This window comes from Emys orbicularis, chromosome 5 (assembly GCF_028017835.1).
Source record: "Emys orbicularis isolate rEmyOrb1 chromosome 5, rEmyOrb1.hap1, whole genome shotgun sequence".
Taxonomy (NCBI): Eukaryota; Metazoa; Chordata; order Testudines; family Emydidae; genus Emys; species Emys orbicularis.
Genome location: NC_088687.1, coordinates 12,265,765 through 12,284,597, shown reverse-complemented (window position 1 = coordinate 12,284,597; position 18,833 = coordinate 12,265,765). Strand labels below are relative to the sequence as shown.

General features: G+C 47.0%; 1 protein-coding gene across 1 annotated transcript; it reads right to left on the bottom strand.

Annotated features, from left to right (window-relative positions):
* Positions 1-201: 201 nt before the first annotated feature.
* LOC135879437 (growth-regulated alpha protein-like) lies at positions 202-1,215 on the bottom strand. The gene is made up of 3 exons (XM_065405413.1): positions 1,026-1,215; positions 446-572; positions 202-346 (listed from the first exon to the last, which is right to left on the bottom strand). Exons 1-3 carry the CDS (start codon positions 1,213-1,215, stop codon positions 202-204), a joined length of 462 nt encoding a protein of 153 aa, XP_065261485.1.
* Between the last annotated feature and the right edge of the window lie 17,618 nt (positions 1,216-18,833).

Genomic DNA, 18,833 nt, shown 5'->3' with positions numbered 1-18,833 from the left:
TTTCCTACATGACACCTGGGCTTAGTTTCTCCCCCTATAATGGAGCTGGACTGATTGGCCCAGCTTGGCCCCGCGGTTTGTAGTGAGAAGTATCCACCGGTTAAGACTCAGTGGCCCATCTCACCCCTTGTCCCTGCAACACGGACACCTGCTTCAGACCGAGTCTGCTGCCCACGCTCCCATGACACGGGACAACGGGCGTTAGAGCTGCACCCACGGGCCGCTGGCACAACACAAACAACCACACCCCCCGGGCAGGTACCTGTTCACGATCTTGGTGATGATTATTTTGACCCAGGGCGCGGTGGGCTCCAGACAGACTTCCCTGCCGTCCCTCAAGGTGGCTCTGCGGGGAGGCAGAGGGGAGAGCGGGGTGAGCGGGGGGTTGGCGGGGCGGGGAGGGGGGCGCAGGCGGGGGGAGGGGCAGCAGGGCGCCGAAACTTACATGACTTCTGGCACCCCGCAGTGGGGTCCCTCGGGGATCAGCTGCACTTTGGCGATGCGCTTGGGGTCGATCATCGCCGTCTCGGTCTGCAGGCACTGGCACCGCAGCTCGCCGGCCATGGGGGCACCTGCCCGGGGAGGGGGAGAAAGACTCAGCTCCTGCCGGCGGCCAGATACTCTGCAGGGGGGCGGCCCCGGGACACCGCTCGCCCCACACCCTGGGTCCGACCCATGCCCCCGGCCCGGGCCCTCCCCGCATCCGGCCGGCTCTCGGACACCTGGGTCCCTTCCACCCCCCGGGACTCCCCGCATGCGGCCGGCTCTCGGACACCTGGGTCCCTTCCATCCCGCGGGACTCCCCGCATGCGGCCGGCTCTCGGACACCTGGGTCCCTTCCATCCCGCGGGACTCCCCGCATGCGGCCGGCTCTCGGACACCTGGGTCCCTTCCATCCCCCGGGACTCCCCGCATGCGGCCGGCTCTCGGACACCTGGGTCCGATCCGTCCTTCCAAGCCCCAGTGGGAAGCGAGACTCCCCCAGCCCGGGTCCCGGGGCCACCCCGGCGCGGCGAGCCCCTTACCCCGGCACAGCGCGGCGCAGGCCGCCAGCAGCAGCAGCAGCAGGGGGCTGCCGGGGGCGAAGCTCCGTGGGCGGCTCATGGTCCGGGCTGGCGGCGGAGGCTGGTGCTGGGGATCTGGGCTGGGCTCCGTTGTGAGCCTCTGCAGCGCCCCGCAGCCGCTTTTATCCCCGCGGGGACCCGGCCGGGACATTCCCGGGGCAGAGGGGGCGGAGCGGCCGGAGAAATCCGCTTCAGCCGGGCCCCGCCTGCCCCGGCTCCGCCCCAAGGTCTGGGCTCGGATATCCCGCCTGGCGCCACCAGGGCGCCCCGATCAGAGCGGCCGCAGCTCCCGGCTCCTCACCCAGGTGACAAACAGCTGGAAGCTGCGGGGAGGGGCCGCTGCTTCAGCTCCCTGGGGAGAGGCAGCAGCAAAAGCAGCGGCTGCCCCTGCAGCTCCCAGCTGTTTGCAGCTGCCTCTTCCCAGGCCACAGCTCCCAGCTTGCCGGTTCCAGCAGCTGCCCTGCAGGGAGGGAGCCCGGTGGCACCATGTGACCGAGCAGGGCCAGCAAACCCTGGCAAAAGTCTAGGGGGGCATGTGCCCCCCATGTGCCCCCTCCCCCCTGGCTTCTGCCGGGGGGGGGGGGGGGGGGTTTGGGACTTCAGGGCAAGGCGCATCCCAAGAACCCGCTCCCTGCAGGACTGAAGCCCCAAGCCCTGACAGGCGCCTCCTGTGGGGCTGAATGTCTGAGCCCCGGCAGGTGCGACCTGGCTCTTGAACTTCTGAAGATTGTCACATGTAGCTGGAAGGGTCAGACAGTTTGGCCCCTGCCCTAGCCAGTGAATCGCCCTGGGGGAGGGGGAGGGGGAGGGGACGGGAACTGGGCGCAGCCACCAACCTGGGGGGTCTGAAATATGCACAGTCCTGTGATTTCTAAGCTTGAGGGGGGATGAAGACATCGTTCAGCCCAGAATCCTGCTGGAGTTTGTGTCCTTCAAACGCCTTCAATTCCAAACCCTGAGCAAAGTGTCACTTCTCTGGTGGGGGTGAGGAGAGCTCTGGGGTCAGTCTGGGGAAGTATTTCCTTATACACACGTCATTTTACTGCCGAATTAATGTGTAATGACAACAACAGAGGCTGCCTTGCAGTGCAGAGAGGCAGACCCTGTACCCTTGTGTAACGAAGGCCGGGTCAGACCCGCATAGTGCACAGAGGGTTTGGCCTGTGTGCATCGGCTAAAGGTGATGACACCATGTATCCAATTCTGCCCTTGGTTACAGTGAAGCCAGTCCGGGGGAACAGGTGTAGCGGAGGGCAGATTTGTCCCTGGTGTTTAATGTACTGTCTCCATCTAACTCCCTCCTCAAGCTAGTTCGTGGGATCTTAGTGCCTATTGCTGCTCATTCAGTGGCATCGCTTTTTATTAGGCCTCTAATGCTCCCTCTATGAAACTAGTTCACTTATTGTAACACTCGACAGCAGCATTGGCACAATCAATCTGCACCATCAGCATGATTTGATATTAAGCAGTATGGGCCTTGTATTTTAAGATGACTCTGCAGTTGTTTTTTTAAATCTGCAGGCTGACGCTCTCCATAATTTTTTACAGGAAAGGGGAAGCTAAGAATGTAAACATTATAGCGACATTCGGGAGGTCATGTATTTATTGGCACAGCAAGCACAGTTAGCTGTTAAATTAATCCAGGGGTCTTGCTCCGCGATTTAATGAGGAGCTCATATTTCACTGTTCTCTATGGAAGCTAAAACCGCATATCTGGTTTATTGCAAATGACTGAAAGCACATAGTAGGAGGGGGGAAATCATTCATCCCAGGCCATTGACATAATCTTATTATTCATTTAAATTACACTAATGCCTAAAATGTAATTTACCAGTGAGTGAACTGTCTATCTAATCTGACAGCTATGGCAGCCCTAAACGTTTCTTGCTCTGCAACCTTATGGGCAAATTACAGAAACACCTGAAAATTACCACACATTCAAAACCGTGGGGAACATACACACAAGTAGCTGTGCACCAAAAACCCCCCATGAATGATGCTATTAAGCATCTTCCAAAGCTAGAGCAATTCTGAGAATTGTGTGGGTCTTTCTGCCAACCCAGTTTATAATGTTTGGCAATGTGTGTCAAGTGTGTTCCTTTGGTAAAATTTTCAATTTAATTTTCTTTATGCAGCAAATAGGCTGTGCGAACATCTTTTCTCCCATTTCAAAATAACAAATCAATAGCAGGTCTGTTCTGGGGCTCAATCCAGGTCCAATTAAAATTAACAGCAAAACTCCCTTTGGTTTCAGTAGGAGCAGAATGGGCCAGTGGGCAAAATCCCGGCTTCACTGAAATCAGTGGCAAGACTCTCATAGACATCAATGGGGTCAGGGTTTCACCATTGACTTTAGTTGGTGCTTTAGGTGGACAAAGAATGCAGAAACAATTGATGCTTAAATGGAGCAGGTTTTATTTTTAGTTTAATTTCGTGAAAGCTCTTGGATGATCCATGTTGGGCCTATTCTGGCCACAGTAATTACAGCTGGTAGAGCAGTGTAGCCCACTTTCTTATATGTTTCTTACAGAGGGGGAATATTGGCATATAGAATGATTTATGCCCTGTAGCAGGAACAGAACTTTAAAGTCCCGTAAGCAGCAGTTTATGCCCCATAGCAGGTATGACGACAAAATTATGTCAGAAATTAATAATAATTACTGCATTAGGTAACTTAGCTAATGCACTAGACATGCAAATCATACAAAGCTGAAATCACAAAAAGCATCAAGCAAAACTATTTATTGTCCTGCTTTTGCATTTAGTAAGTGATATATTTTGTGATAAAAGAATAGCTGAGAATTCTAGTATATGACAAAACTTGGTTAAGTTTAAACATAAACATAACCAAGCCACCTGTAGTGGAATCTATTTTTGCTAGGAATTGTGAAACAGTCTGTCACTTTTAATAAAATAACCATGCTACTTCCAAATCTTGGACAATGGGATATTCCCTAGTGAGGCCAGAGTTCAGTATGGGACTTTGTCTTTTAATGGAATAACTGTAGTTCCAGCAACAGCTTTGTAATGTCTCACACAGCTGAACGGAAAGTTGGCAAAACCTATTTTGACATGAGTTACAGTCCTTGCTGGACAGTTCCCATCCCATGTGGGACAAAATTGCCAGTGCATTTTTTAAAAGGAAAAATCATTCTTACTACATCAACTGACACTTACTTACTAGAAGGTTCATCCTGAAAAAGTGGTGTCACTAACTTGCCTTTTGGTGAATTCCAATATGATTCAGCATTAGTTCATCAGCGCTTCTGTTTAAGATACATTCATTTTTTAAAGGTGAAGTTGAGTTTCAACTCCAGGAATGAAGTAATCTTAAGTCACGAAAGAGGCAGCAGCCACTCATTGCATGAAGGAGCTAAAAGACACCCTTGGAATTGCTTAATTACATCTAGAAGGAAGACCTCCTTGATCAGCAAACATGACTTGTCACCAAATATGTAACTTCAGCAATATTATTCAGGGAGTAGGAGCCTATTTCCTCAGTCACTTCCAGTTCACTTTCCTGTGTTGGAACTAATTAAACCCATTTGCCGTAATGCAAGGCAGAAGGACAATTATACGTGTCAGAATGTCTTAATCCTGTGACCAAAGTGTCTAACTTGCCCAAGAATTGACCTGAACCTTGGCCTGAAAGTTAAATCCACACTGAACTAGTTTTGAGGCCTTGTACGAACACCTACCACACACTGAATGACAGAGAAATTAGAGATGTACTGAGAGTGCAAAAATGGTGAATAAACATTTGCTTGAACTGAATTCCCTTCGGCCAGGCTTATGCCCATTCTGCGTTCACTTTCCATGACTGTTGGAGCAATAAGACTGCAGATTTTACTGATGTGCAAGGAAGAAGAATTTGCAATGTGGGGATGTTTACACCAGTAGGGCTTGTGTAATCCACTAGGGAGTGTGTGTTACAGGTCCCGCCCCCGGCCATGCCCCATCTACATAGGATAGGAGTCTGCTACAGGCCTAGCTAGGGGACTGTAGCTCAAGCTGCTGTAGCTCATGGCTTTTAGCTCTGAAGATCCCAGGTCCAACACCGGTTTTGTCAGCCAAGCTGGTGGTTGTCACATCAAAGCCAGGTTCTCTAGTGGAGGCAATAACAGACTCATGTCCTCTCTGGATCAGGCACAGTGGGGATCTAGAACAAACTGACCGTACGGTAACACTGGCACATTAACGATGCAGTCAGGACTAGAAACAGGAATACTTTGAGAAAAGCTATGACGGTGAATCCCAGCCCTATTCCTTCACAGGTGTGGAGGCTTGCCAGGCAGAATTAGTGACGTGGTTCTGCCATGTGACGAGGGAGCCTGGGTGTGAGGGGTCAAACCAGAGTATTCTCACCTGGGCCTGAGTTGCAGCGCAGGTGGTGGGAAGGCGTGGACAGGCAGGGTGATGGGTAGAGGCCAAGGATCCATTATTATTTGGATCCTTCTTCCATCCCCTGGCATCGGGGTCAAAATTTGGGCAACGGCTCTCAATGCCCTTCACATCGGGCCCACATCAGAATGGGGTCAAAATCAGGCCCAGTGGAAACCATTTAGAAATAGCAAGACAGGAAATGTCTGATGATAAGCATCATCCTCTCTGTCCCCATGAACCAAAACCAGCGTGCACTGTCTACCATGGTTTTGAAATGGTATTAGAAAAAAGCCTGAGATTACACTGCAGGCTTTAAAGGAGCTGTTAGTGGAAGCAGAGGTCTGTGCGTAATGTTCTTTAATGAGGCTTGTGCTATGAAGGAGCTGACGCTGGAGATGGAAAGGTTTGGGGGTGCTTTCAATTGTTTTTTAAGATCTTTTCACTACGTTTTGTCCAGTTTTGTCCAAAAGAGGAATATGATTAGCACTTGTGAGGCGTTCAAAGGAAGTTGAAATGAATTGTTGCTGGCAAGGTCCTGGTATCTTCTCCCTGGCTAGTGGGGACAGGCACGTGCCATCTCTTGTATAGAAAAGTACGATGGTATTCTAGAGCGCGGTTCCAAAATCGCTCATCTGAGAGTCGTGACAGTGGAGTGATGCAGTGTCTGGGGACAGGACTCCACAGCTCTGTTCTCTACACTAAGCCAGACGGCCTGGAGTCAGGATACCAACAGCATCGTGCATAAGGTGATTTTGCTGCCTGATAGCAGAGCAAGGTGAGGAGCTCTTCCCCAGAGCCTCATGAAATACTCTGGGTGGTGCTGCTCCTACATGGCAAGACAACCTACTTAACGCAGACAGGCTCTTCTTGTTACCCCTCCACTTCACAGCTGACTGTCACGGCACCTCTGCACGCCCTAGCAAAGGATCAGTCATGGGGACAGAGGGGTGGAAAGAGGAGACAATCTTCACTATGAAGTGGGGAACAGGATCTGAGAGGGGCCAACAACTTTTTTTTATGATGGACACCTACATTTATCTATTGTCTTTCCATTTTCCCCAGGAGGCAGCTACCCAGTCCTTCCCCCAGCTTGCCTCGAGCCTGCTGGAATCTGATATTGTGGGTTTTCTACTCCAAAGGCATTTGTGTATATTTTCATTACACATCAGAGGTGAAATACTGCCCTACTGAAGCAAATAGCAAAACTCTTGTTGACTTAGGGCCTGGATTCCAACCCATGAGGGCTCCATGGGGCCAGAAAGGTTGTCTTTTTATTTTTTACTCCATGTTTCTATGGCACCTACCAGAATGGGGCCCTTGACTACGGTTTCGAGATGCTACTGCAATAATAATAATGATTAATAATTAACAATTAATAATAAGAGTTTTCAGATAAGGAACCTTCAAATCATTTGAGACTCACTCATCCCAATGTAACCCAGGCTCACACCTCGGGTTAGGCACTGTCCACAAAGTTAAATAGAAACCACAACTGTGTGGTCATCCGGAAAGAGTGAACTCCTTCCAGGGTGAGAGCTGCATGACACTAGAAAATTATCTGCACACCATCTAGATTCCCAAACTGGGATTAGCTCATGATTAGACTCTTCCACTATATAAGTAGAAGCCTCAGTGTATGCATATGCTTGGTTACACTGCCAGGAGATGGTGAAAGATGAGAGCGACTGGGTGGTTCAGTGTCTATTAAAGCAGTGAGAAGCGGTGAATACATTAATCTCTTGTATTGGTAAAATTGGCACAGCAAAGGTCAGTGGATCAGATTTCATGCTCAGACTTGCTGAAGTGTCTGAAACAGGGAAGACCACAGGAACGGGAGTAACCACACAGGCATGCGTCTTCATAGGGGGATAGCGTGTCAACTGCTAGAAATGATGACACAGAGAGGACAAAATGAATGTTGTAATCAAAGGGTAAATGTGCAAGCCACATTTTCCACTTCTCAGTAATTTGTTTCATGTCGCTGTCACACTCTGGATGGGGAATTAAGCCTTTTTTTTTTTTTTTTTAGGGCGTCAGAAAGCGGCTGTGCTAACTTTGTTTGTCCTTGACACAGGACAAGGTAGGGCCTGTCCCTGCTCCCAGTAAGTGAATGCCGTTGTGGTGGACACTTCGGGTATCCTTAGAAGAATACAGCCAAAGCAGCGTTGGGCTGGATTTTCAAAACTGCTCAGCTCCCACTTAGACACCTAGATGGTCAGATTTCCAAAAGAGTTCTGCCCTCCGCGGATCCACCAGAGTTTCTGGATACTGGCCACTTTAAACACAAGGGGAGAGCCCAGATTTTCCAAACAGGAGCTGGCATGTGATGAACTCCGTTGAAAAGGTGGCCCATAGCTCTTTGAAATACAGGCCATGGATTTTTTTTTAACGGTGCCTAAAGTTATGATCCTAAATATATATTTAGTTGCCTGTATTAAGTAACTTGGTTTTCAAAATTGCTGAGTGAGCACCCAGCATTGACTTCAGTTGACACCAGAGTTTGCCCGAAGTGCTCTATTTTTTTCAGGTGTGGTTCTGAACAGCAACACCAACAGCATGGTGGATAGGCATCTATTCCAGTCTTCTATTCATAGAGTTCTCCTCAGCCACTGCACTTCAGCCTGGGTTGGAATCTTTCATCCTGGCCTATCCACCATTAACAGAGCTGCCATCCCAGGCTCTGGAAACAGAGCAAAAGGCCACAATTTGTCATAACCATCTATTCCCAAATTTACTCAAGCATTTAAAAACCTGTGTTCATAAGAAAAAACTGGCTGGATAGCCTAGTGGAACAAAGCCCTCTCTTTATCCAGTGATCAGGTCAGCGTCTACACACTTCTCCTTTTGCTGATCTCAAAAGAGCATCTCTAGGGATGAGAGGACAGTCTCCACATCTAGTCCAGCCTTCGTTTTTTTGCAGATACAGTCAATATTGCTGGTGGTCTTTCTGATCTGAGCACTAACAGGCTATCAGGTGCCCCTTTTAATTTCTACAATGTCTGTTTCATTGGCTAAGTGTGTGTGTGTGTGTGTTGATCCCATCTGTAGGTCAGACCTGCTCAAGTGCGCGTAACTGTCGCTCGCTCATGACTGCAACCCCAGAAGGCCTAATCCATAGTATGAACACCACAGCTGACCAACGCTCTTCTTTAGCTACCAGAGGCAGGGGCTCTGTGGTGTTGAAGTCAATGTTCCTGGCTTCAGTCTGGGATACGCCATGTGTGTCGTTTAGCTGATGCCGTCAGGGTCTGTTGTTTGCAGCCACACAGCATATTGCAGCCCCCTCTATTGTGTTCTCTCCCTTGCGGTGTTCGACCATTGCTTTCACTGAGGGGCTCAGTCTTGTTTCACAGGCTAATACCTAAAGTGGTTTCCATGTTTTCCTGTTGCATCCACCCTCTCTTGCTGATAGCCAGAGCTGCCTGCAAAGTGTCTGTCCTCTACTGTTCAGCTCATCTTTCCTTGGCCAATGTGTGCAGGAATAGAGAGCTACAGTGTATGCTCCTCTCCTCCTCCAGTGCAGGGACTTTCTGGGGGAGATGGCTCTTACAGTCTGACTATTAATTATTTGTATTGAGGTGATGCCTAGGAACCTCTATCATGGACCAGCCCCCCATTGTGCCAGGTAGTGTACAGACTCACAACAAGAAGACAATCACTACTCCAAAGATTTTATGTAATCTGTTCCCCTAATTCATTAGTGTCAAACCCCTATGTACAGTACAGCAGAACAGTCAACACCGTGGCGTTGCCAACCAGTGATGTAATGAACGCAGACTGCTAGAATAGCTTGTCTATAGGCCACAGTTCCTGTTGGGACAGTCAAATGTCTGAACTTTACATAACGCAAAACAACCCCCTCAAGTCAGACGCCCTGGGAGGCTGCTTGACCCACTTTATGAACCCACGCTGTAACTTGGCACCACTGGTGGTTTGCTCAGGAGAGAGTCAGCCTGAAGAGCAGGTGTGTTGCATGCCAGTGCTGAGGTGCGTAAGCAGAGTTTGCCCCTCCTTTATTCAGATTGGATCTGGCCAAAGGCAGTTATGTTAACTACCTCACTTTCATGGAGGAGTCAGACGCATTTAGAGAAAAAAATAATGTGGCTCAGGGAGGGAAAGTATTGCTCTTCTGAACTGGGTGCAGCATTAGAAGTGTTTGTGTCAGAGAGAACGGAAGCAGAGGTGTAGATGGGAGAGTTGGAATTGCACGTGAGTTTCTGGGCCTTCTGAGACAGCGGGGATCTGATTCTGATCTCACTTCTGAACTCCATTCCCTTTGATGTGCACCACTGGTGAAACTGAGAGCATACTTAGACCGCCTATAGTTTCACTCACCATAATTTCCCTTGGATTCAGGCTTTCCCCAGGCCTTTATCTCCCTCCACTGAATAGGACCAGACCAGGCTTCCTCTGTGCCTTTCCAATTTAGGTGATCCATTCAGTTTAAGAACGGTGCGGCGCTACCTTGTAATGTGCTTTCCCCTATTTTCTCTAAAGAAAAGGCCCATCTAATCAGGGTTTGACCTGGAAATTATTTTGACTTATGCAAGAATCCTCTTTTTTCCCCATTCCATATAAGATAAGTTGTCATGCTAAATCATAATTTAATCTGGGAACATGTTTTGAGATGGAGTGGTTACAAACTATATTTTAATATTTATTTCAGAGACAGGGGGTTATTTCTTTTTGATGCTTATAACCAAATTTATCTTCCGGAGGGGGGTGGATATTCCTAATAATTTAGCTGTTGTTAAGTATCAACTTCCCAAGTTATTTTGTTTCACTTGAAATGGAACTTAACAACATAAGGTGCAACCGTGCCACCACTGAGCGCAGAATTCCCGGTGAGCTGATTAGAAGTTCAGTCTAAACGCTCCGGCCCATAACTATATCACGGTGCAAATTTAGACAGTGTAGCTGAGCCTTTGGGCAAATTCACAGGATTTAATTGCATGCATAATTTAAGACCAAGATATGTAATATATGCCAATGAATGGAAATAAAGGCCAGGTAAATTTTAGTAAACATTTATTTATTTAAAAAAACTGAATAAACCGACTAGGAGCATACAATGGAAATTTCAGAATAAAAAAGTCCATTTAATCCCCAAAACATGCCTGCAACAATCTTCCATTATATTTATGCTCTGGTGCAATTTTTAAAAGGGACCACGTTATCTGACTTGGTGAATTCTTCTTAGAAGGTGAATAGATTTCTTCCATATTTTGTAAGCATGGCTGTTTATTCTAGTGCTTTAAAATGCAAGATACAATACAAAATGTGTGCAATATAAGGGCTGTGCCTTACAGAGTTTACAGTTGGAAATCAGATGACATAAATAGGACAAGAATTCAAGGGCAGGAAGAAGAGATTCAGAAATGGCATTCTACATAAATTCAAATTCTGTTTTTTGGGTTTTTTTTTAAATTGTACCATCTGAAGTCCTTGTCATGCTGTCTGGAGTGACTCATAACCGTGTGTGCCTACCTCAGGGCAGACTGTCAAAAGCAGGGCAGACACCCCAAACTGGTGGTATGTTCTATAATTAGATTCCCCCAACCCAGTAATAAATGGGCACTCCCAAAGTACCACAGCAGTCTTATAATGGAGTCACAGACAGTCCCCTTATTGAAGTGTCTGTTTTGCTACCCAGGCAAGTCGTGTTATGTGATAAACCGTCACTTATACCAAAAATCACAAAATATTTCAGATAACACCCAGTCCCAAGAGACCCGTCACTCATCCAGGTCGATTTGCATCCTAGTCTCACACCAAAGACAATGCAGGTAGCTAATTCTGTAGTAAACAAACTAAAGGTTGATTAGCTAAGAAAAAGGAATGAGAGTTATTGAGAGGTTAAAGCAGGTACAAATATATGTACAGGTGAGTCACAGTTTATAATTTCAAATGGCCCTTAGAGATGTAGTGATCTGCCATTTTCTCAGAAGGCTTTTAGGGCTACCCAGAATAACTCTGGGGATCTCCCTCTTCTCGTTCAGCTATTCTGCCCTATTAGAATATGAAGATGAAGAACTTTTCCTTGTGTCCGTACTTATAGTTCCTGCTCACAGAAAAACAAATAGACAGTTTGGCTATCCACATGGGCTCTTTCTTTGATGGCAGAGAGAGAGAAGTGCATTTAGCTTCTTTGATCTCTGATCATACACAATGACCACTTGTTTTGAAATGTGCGAGAATTAGTACTTTCCTATTTCAGAGTAGCAGCCGTGTTAGTCTGTATCCGCAAAAAGAACAGGAGTACTTGTGGCACCTTAGAGACTAACAAATTTATTTGAGCATAAGCTTTCGTGGGCTACAGCCCACTTCTTCGGATGCATAGAATGGAACATATAGTAAGGAGAGATATATACACATACAGAGAACTTGAAAAGGTGGGAGTAGCCATACCAACTCTAAGAGGCTAATTAATTAAGATGAGCAATTATCAGCAGGAGAAAAAAATCTTTTGTAGTGATAATCAAAATGACCCACTTCAGACAGTTTGACAAGAAGGTGTGAGGATACTTAACGTGGGGAAATAGGATACTCAATGTGTGTAATGGCTCAGCCATTCCCAGTATTTATTCAAGCCTAGATTGATGGTATCTAGTTTGCATATCAATTCAAGTTCAGCAGTTTCTCATTGGAGTCTGTTTTTGAAGCTTTTCTGTTGCAAAATTGCCACCTTTAAATCTGTTACTGAGTGGCCAGAGAGGTTGAAGTGTTCTCCTACTGGTTTTTGAATGTTATGATTCCTGATGTCAGATTTGTGTCCATTTATTCTTTTGCGTAGAGACTGTCCGGTTTGGGATCTATACAACGTACATGTTCGCTATTCCATTATAACAGGATACACATAAGTGAAAATAATGCAAGTAGCATCCCATTAGTTTTCATAAAGTTTAAATACCAAATACAGTCATGTACATTTAAGAATGCATTTATACAATATTTATACATTTAACTTATTGGTCTGGCTTCCAGCTGCATTTATCAGTTCTCAGCTGACTCGGCCCTGGCCGGAGCTGGCACTCGGCTTACCAGCGTCACAGTCCTAATGACTATGTCCTCACGTAAAAGGGATCAGATCAGTCATTTTGGGCCAAATCCTGAAGTCCTTACTCGTCTACATGTCAGTTTTGACTAGTAAGGATTGCAACAGTTGGCCTTGATAATATTACTTTAGATTCCACTTCATTTCAGTGTAGAGTTTCCTGCCGGGCAGAAACATGAACAAGGACAGGGGAAATTGTGCACATAGAATCCAAGGACAGAATTCGGTCCATAATAAATGAACCATTCATCAGCAGCACAGCATTTTTTATAGAACAAGTGACATTGTCCCATACCTAAATGACCTAACACATCTAAGGTTGCAGGGAGCAATATACACCAGCTCCCTTAAGATTTGAGCATTGGAGATTAGACAAAAGCAATATACACTTGTTTGAACAAGGTCAGTACATGAGCTTTTCTTTTGGGGCGGGTAAATTTGAAGCTGATGGAAAGAACAACTGCTGGGTTCACTTTGGGCTCTGTCCAACGCCCACTGGAGTCTGGATCAAGCATCTCCTCTCTCACAGTTTTCCTATATTACAGGGGTTCTCAAACCTTTCTTTTTGCTGAGCCCCTCTTTGAAAATATTTCAGGCTGTGACGACCTCCCAAAAAAAGTGATAGCAAATTACTGTACATACCCGTAAGTGCAGACTCATGCTACTGCCACCCTTACGGCTGCGCTGCTGCTGGTGACGGTGCTGCCTTCAGAGCAGGGTGGCTGGAGATGCGGCAGCTGCTGGCCAGGTGCCCAGCTCTGAAGGCAGTGCCACCGTATGGTACTGCCACCCTTACTTCTGCACTGCTGCTGCTGATGGTGCTGTCTTCAGAATTGGGCAGCCAGAGAGCAATGGCTGCTGTTACCCCCCCCCCACACACACACACACTCCCCTTTCCCCCAGTGACATTGTTATGATCTCACAACCCCCCTACAATAGGCTTGCGACCCCCTTTTGGGTCAGAACCCCCAGTTTGAGAAACACTGCTATAGTAGCCAGGGAAGCTTTTTCCTATCACAGTCAGGAGTGTGTGCAGAACACAACTGGTCAGATGTTTGGGGGATTAGCTATGCAAATCGTCTTCCCTCGGCTGCTATATACAAAATGAAAATCTAAACAAATTTAGAACAATTGGAGGGCAGCCCGAGTGAGGCGTGTGTAGGGAAGTGCAGCACATTTGCATGCGGAGGTTTCAAGGGGCTGGAGACTGACTACCCTGCTGTACTTCAACCTCATCCTCCAGCTCCCGGCGATGCTGGCACACAGCAGCCTTCCACGCCCTGCTCCACCTCCTCCCCTAACAAGCACAGGGGTACAATCCAGAGCCTTGTATAAAAGGAGAGTTAAATAAGGACGCTCAGACTTATATTTGTATGGATCAGCTCATGTTCTCTGATACAAGACACAAAGCTCAGAATCATCCGTGTAGGATCCCAGTCAGTAAGGGCCATGCGGTACCCGCTCTTACCAGAGCCTGCAAGAGTGGGATGGAGGAGCCAGGAAGTCCAATAAGATTCCCCTTGTCACATGGCATAGAATCATAGAATATCACGGTTGGAAGGGACCTCAGGAGGCCATCTAGTCCAACCCCCTGCTCAAAGCAGGACCAATCCATTGGGGAGGGATAGCTCAGTGGTTTGAGCATTGGCCTGCTAAATCCAGGGTTGTGAGTTCAATCCTTGAGGGGGCCACTTGGGGATCTGGGGCAAAATCAGTACTTGGTCCTGCTAGTGAAGGCAGGGGGCTGGACTCGATGACATTTCAAGGTCCCTTCCAGTTCTAGGAGATGGGATATCTCCATTAATTATTATTATAATTCCCAACTAAATCATCCCAGCCAGGGCTTTGTCAAGCCTGACCTTAAAAACCTCTAAGGAAGGAGATTCCACCACCTCCCTAGGTAACCCATTCCAGTGCTTCACCACCCTCCTAGTGAAAAAGTTTTTCCTAATATCCAACCTAAACCTCCCCAACTGCAACTTGAGACCATTACTCCTTGTTCTGTCATCAGGTACCACTGAGAACAGTCTAGATCCATCCTCTTTGGAACCCCCTTTCAGGTAGTTGAAAGCAGCTATCAAATCCCCCCTCATTCTTCTCTTCTGCAGACTAAACAATCCCAGTTCTCTCAGCCTCTCCTCATAAGTCATGTGCTCCAGCCCCCTAATCATTTTTGTTGCCCTCCGCTGGACTCTTTCAAATTTTTCCACATCCTTCTTGTAGTGTGGGGCCCAAAACTGGACACAGTACTCCAGATGAGGCCTCACCAATGTCGAATAGAGGGGAACGATCACGTCCCTTGATCTGCTGGCAATGCCCCTACTTATACAGCCCAGAATGCTGTTAGCCTAGGTCCTTTTCTGCAGAACTGCTGCCTAGCCATTCAGTCCCTAGTCTGTAGCAGTGCATAGGATTCTTCCGTCCTAAGTGCAGGACTCTGCACTTGTCCTTGTTGACATGACCAATAGTTGCTCCCCTCAGGAGAAAGGAGCTGGGTGAGTGGGACACTGATGAAGCAAGGAAAGCAAACTCTTACCCTACCATGTGCTAGTTCCTCCATGGTCCTGTCCAGCCCCCTGTTCCCCTTCACAGATCCCTAGGGGACAATACTGCCATAGGCTCCTCTGTCCACACCTGACCAATAGCTCCCTGTTTGCAGCGTTGCTCCCATGATATTAGAGAGACAAGGTGGTGAGGTTTTCACTGGACCAACTTCGGCTAACGAAAGAGACAAGCTTTCAAGCTGCACCGAGCTCTTCTTCTACCTTCCTGGCTGAGAGCCGCACAGGAGCGAGGCAGAGACGAATGCTGCTAGAAGCCTAGTTACTTTTTGGTGCAAACATCCACTCGACTAGCCAGCAGCACACAGCAGCTGCTCCATGGCTCGACACTTGACCTGTCCCCATGGAGTTCCCACGTCAGCCAAGGGTCTTCCGGAGCCTTAACAGAAGAGATGGGGACTATTCTGTGTTAGTTCTGCTCTTCTCTCTCCCCCACCCGTGAGGCTTTCCTGTCCTGGCTTTCGTTGATTTGCTCACCACCACATGTCACAAGGGAACGGAGTGTAGGACCCTAAATGACTGGAGTGAATCAGCTGAAATAACTGTCGGAAAACAGACTTGCGAATCAGCTCCCCCCTTCAATAACCAGCCAACAGCTGAGTTTGAGGTTCTGTGTCTCTCCTGGAGTGGTCGACATCATGGACACCTCAAGCAGGGGAAAGACTTGGAGTACCTGAAATGCAGCACACTACACTGTTCCTGTACTGAGGGTCTGATTTGGATCTCACTTTCATCTGTGTAAATCAGGCATCACGTCACCAAAGGCAGTGGAGTTCCATCCATTTAAAACTGGTCTGAGATTAGAAGTGAAGCCATAGCTGGAATTGTCTTAAACTCTGCATGCGTTCTGTGTGATTTGTTATCTTAAACAGTGTGTGTGCTGAGTTTAAAGCCATTCAGTAATTCCATACACCTTTGCATTAAAACAGTATATTTTTCTGCAAATACTATAAAAGGCATTAACAAGGGAAAAGACTAAAAGTACTTTGAATTGCTTACCTTGACAGACGCCTGTGAGAGTAAGCAGCAGGAGGGAGAATGTGATCTTGTTGTCCATGGCTGCTTCGCTGGTTTGTTTCTTGCCTTGCTGGTGGTGAACAGCTACTTAAAATCAGCTCTGTGGTAACTACAGACCCATGTGGTAGCACTGACGCTTTTATACTGTGTGGTGTGTGAGGGAGGATCTTAGATGAGACCGAGATTACAGAGTTTTTACAAACTAACAACCCACAAGTAAATTGGATTTATTCTGCTTACTTTAATTCCTTCCTGGCGCTAAGAAAACAGTAAAATGAGATGATGAAAGAGAATGAGCTTTGTGCTGCCTTGTTCACCAGCTGCTGAATTTCAGAGGCCCAATCTCTGCTCACTCCTGGTTCACTGACCTAACATAGCAGTAACCGCAGTCAAATCTGTGGCGTTGCACACGCTGATGGATAACTGGGGTATGTGACAGGATAATCAGACCTGCCGATTGAAGTGGAGTAGATGCGATGCAAGACAATGACGGGGGAGTAAAAAGTAAATGGTATCACTACCCAAAATCTGAGGTTTTTTTCTAATATGGTGGTATGTCACTGCAGTGAATTAAACAGGTTTTTAAGAACTTATTGTCATTTCTGCACGTGATGACTTGTTTTGCTTTACAGTGGTGCAGTAATAAGTAGAACACACCTAAAATAAAACATACATGAATTGAATTAAATAAGATGGATGAGATGCCTAAGTATCAGACTAAGGCCATTACCCTGCTAAGACTTAAGCATGTACATAACTATATGCACTGTGATTAGTCCCAGTGGACTTTGTGGAACTACTCCCTGTGCAAATTTAAACATGTGCATGATCAGGGTATAGAATCACAGCAATGTCGGGTTAGAAGGGAGCTCAAGAAGTGATCTAGTCTGCTAGGCTGAGATATACGTGCTGTTCTCCTCAGTCAGTGCTAGTTTCATAATGCTTTGCTGCAAGCCCCATAGGATCCCTGGTTGAAGTGGGTATCAAAAAGGGATTGACCCGATCCTGACTCCAACTGGAGATCAGCACTAATATTGCTCTAAATGTGCTTGGAATTTAACCCTTCTGAATATTTTTCTTTTTAAAGTCTTCTCTTCCTTCTTTATGGCACTCCAGAAAGGCAGACAGATATTTATAATACAGGAGCTCCTCACTTAACGTTGGAGTTATGTTCCTGAAAAATGCGACTTTAAGCGAAACGATGTTAAGCAAATCCAATTTCCCCATAAGAATTAATGTAAATGAGGGGGTTAGGTTCCAGGGAAATTTTTTTCACCAGACAAAAGACTATCTATCTATCTATCTATCTATCTATCTATCTATCTATCTATCTATCTATCTATCTATCTATCTATCTATCTATCCACACACAGTATAAGTTTTAAACAAACAATTTAATACTGGTAGACAGTGATGATGATTGTGAAGCTTGGTTGAGGTGGAGGAGTCAGAGGGTGGGATATTTCCCAGGGAATGCCTTACTGCTAAATGATGAACTAGCAATTGGCGGAGCCCTCAAGGATTAACTCTCACACTCTACAAGGCAGTAGGAATGGAGGGAGATGTGCGCATTTCCCTTAAGTACACTGCCTCGTTAATTAGATCAGCTTGCTGAGACCGCAGCTGCTGCAAGCTCCCTCCATCCTGAGCCTTGCTCTATGGAAGATGGGGTAAGCGGGGTGCAGGGGGGAGGGGGACACCCTGACATTAGCCCCCCTCTTCCTTCCCTCCCTTCCCCCTCCCCAGCACAGCAAGCAGGAGTCTCGGGGAGCAGCTCCAAGGCAGAGGGCAGGAACAGCACATGGCAGTGGGGGGAGGAACACAGCTGAACTGTAGGCAGCTGCTGCACAGGGAACATAGGCGAGCAGGGAGCTGATAGGGGGGCTGCCGGTCCAGCCTGGTTCCAAGCCCCCACCAGCGAGCTGCAAGGGGCTGCTCTTCCTGCAAGCAGTGGACAAAGCAGGCGGCTGCAAAAAGACGTTAGAAGGGAGCATTGCGCAACTTTAAACGAGCATGTTCCCTAATTGATCAGCAACGTAACAATGTTAACTGGGACGACTTTAAGTGAGGAGTTTCTGTATAGTGCTGCTGATTTTAACAGGGCTCGAGATATTCACAACTAATCTTGAAATCAATGCTCCTGAAGTATTCAGTCATGATATCTGAATAGTCTGCAGATGGTGGCTTGCAAAATGACCAGACATGTGGGTATAGACACCTCATATAAGTGGGGGTAATATCTATCTGAATAATTGCATTGGTCATGCACCTTTCTCCAACCCCCCTGCACTCTGCCCACTATACTCTGCTGTATCTACTTCTTAGCAGCTTCAACCAGACGCTAATTGTGTACGCCTTTCCTCCCAAATGGGGAATGTATACCACTCACTCAATGATCACAGTTGTCTTGGGGGAGGGGGGTCAGATAAGCAACATGAATTCTTGCACCAGGGACAGGTTTAAGGTACAATAAGCACTTTACCTATCAGAGCTAGAAATGTGAACCATACCTCACTGGGAAAAGGGGAGTACCCCCTCGAAAGGAGTGAGCATTTACTTGTAACCTTAGAAAGCTCCTAAGTGTTTGACCTTAAAATCATGTTATTTATAGAAACGCTAATGTACATCACTTCAAGAAACTTCCAACCCCAGTTCGAATTTTCCTCTGTTCAATCCTGAGAAGTTGGATATACAGTGCGCAAGGCAGGCTAGCTCTCCAGTGCAGGGATACACAGAATGAGTGAGAACAAACCC

Bases quoted from the DNA above. Each gene is read 5' to 3' on its own strand.
- LOC135879437 (XM_065405413.1), bottom strand. From the start codon at position 1,215: ATGTCCCGGCCGGGTCCCCGCGGGGATAAAAGCGGCTGCGGGGCGCTG. The intron at 573-1,025 runs GTAAGGGGCTCG...CTCCCCGGGCAG, and splicing joins CTGCGCCGCGCTGTGCCGGG to GTGCCCCCATGGCCGGCGAG. The intron at 347-445 runs GTAAGTTTCGGC...GCCTCCCCGCAG, and splicing joins TGCGGGGTGCCAGAAGTCAT to AGCCACCTTGAGGGACGGCA.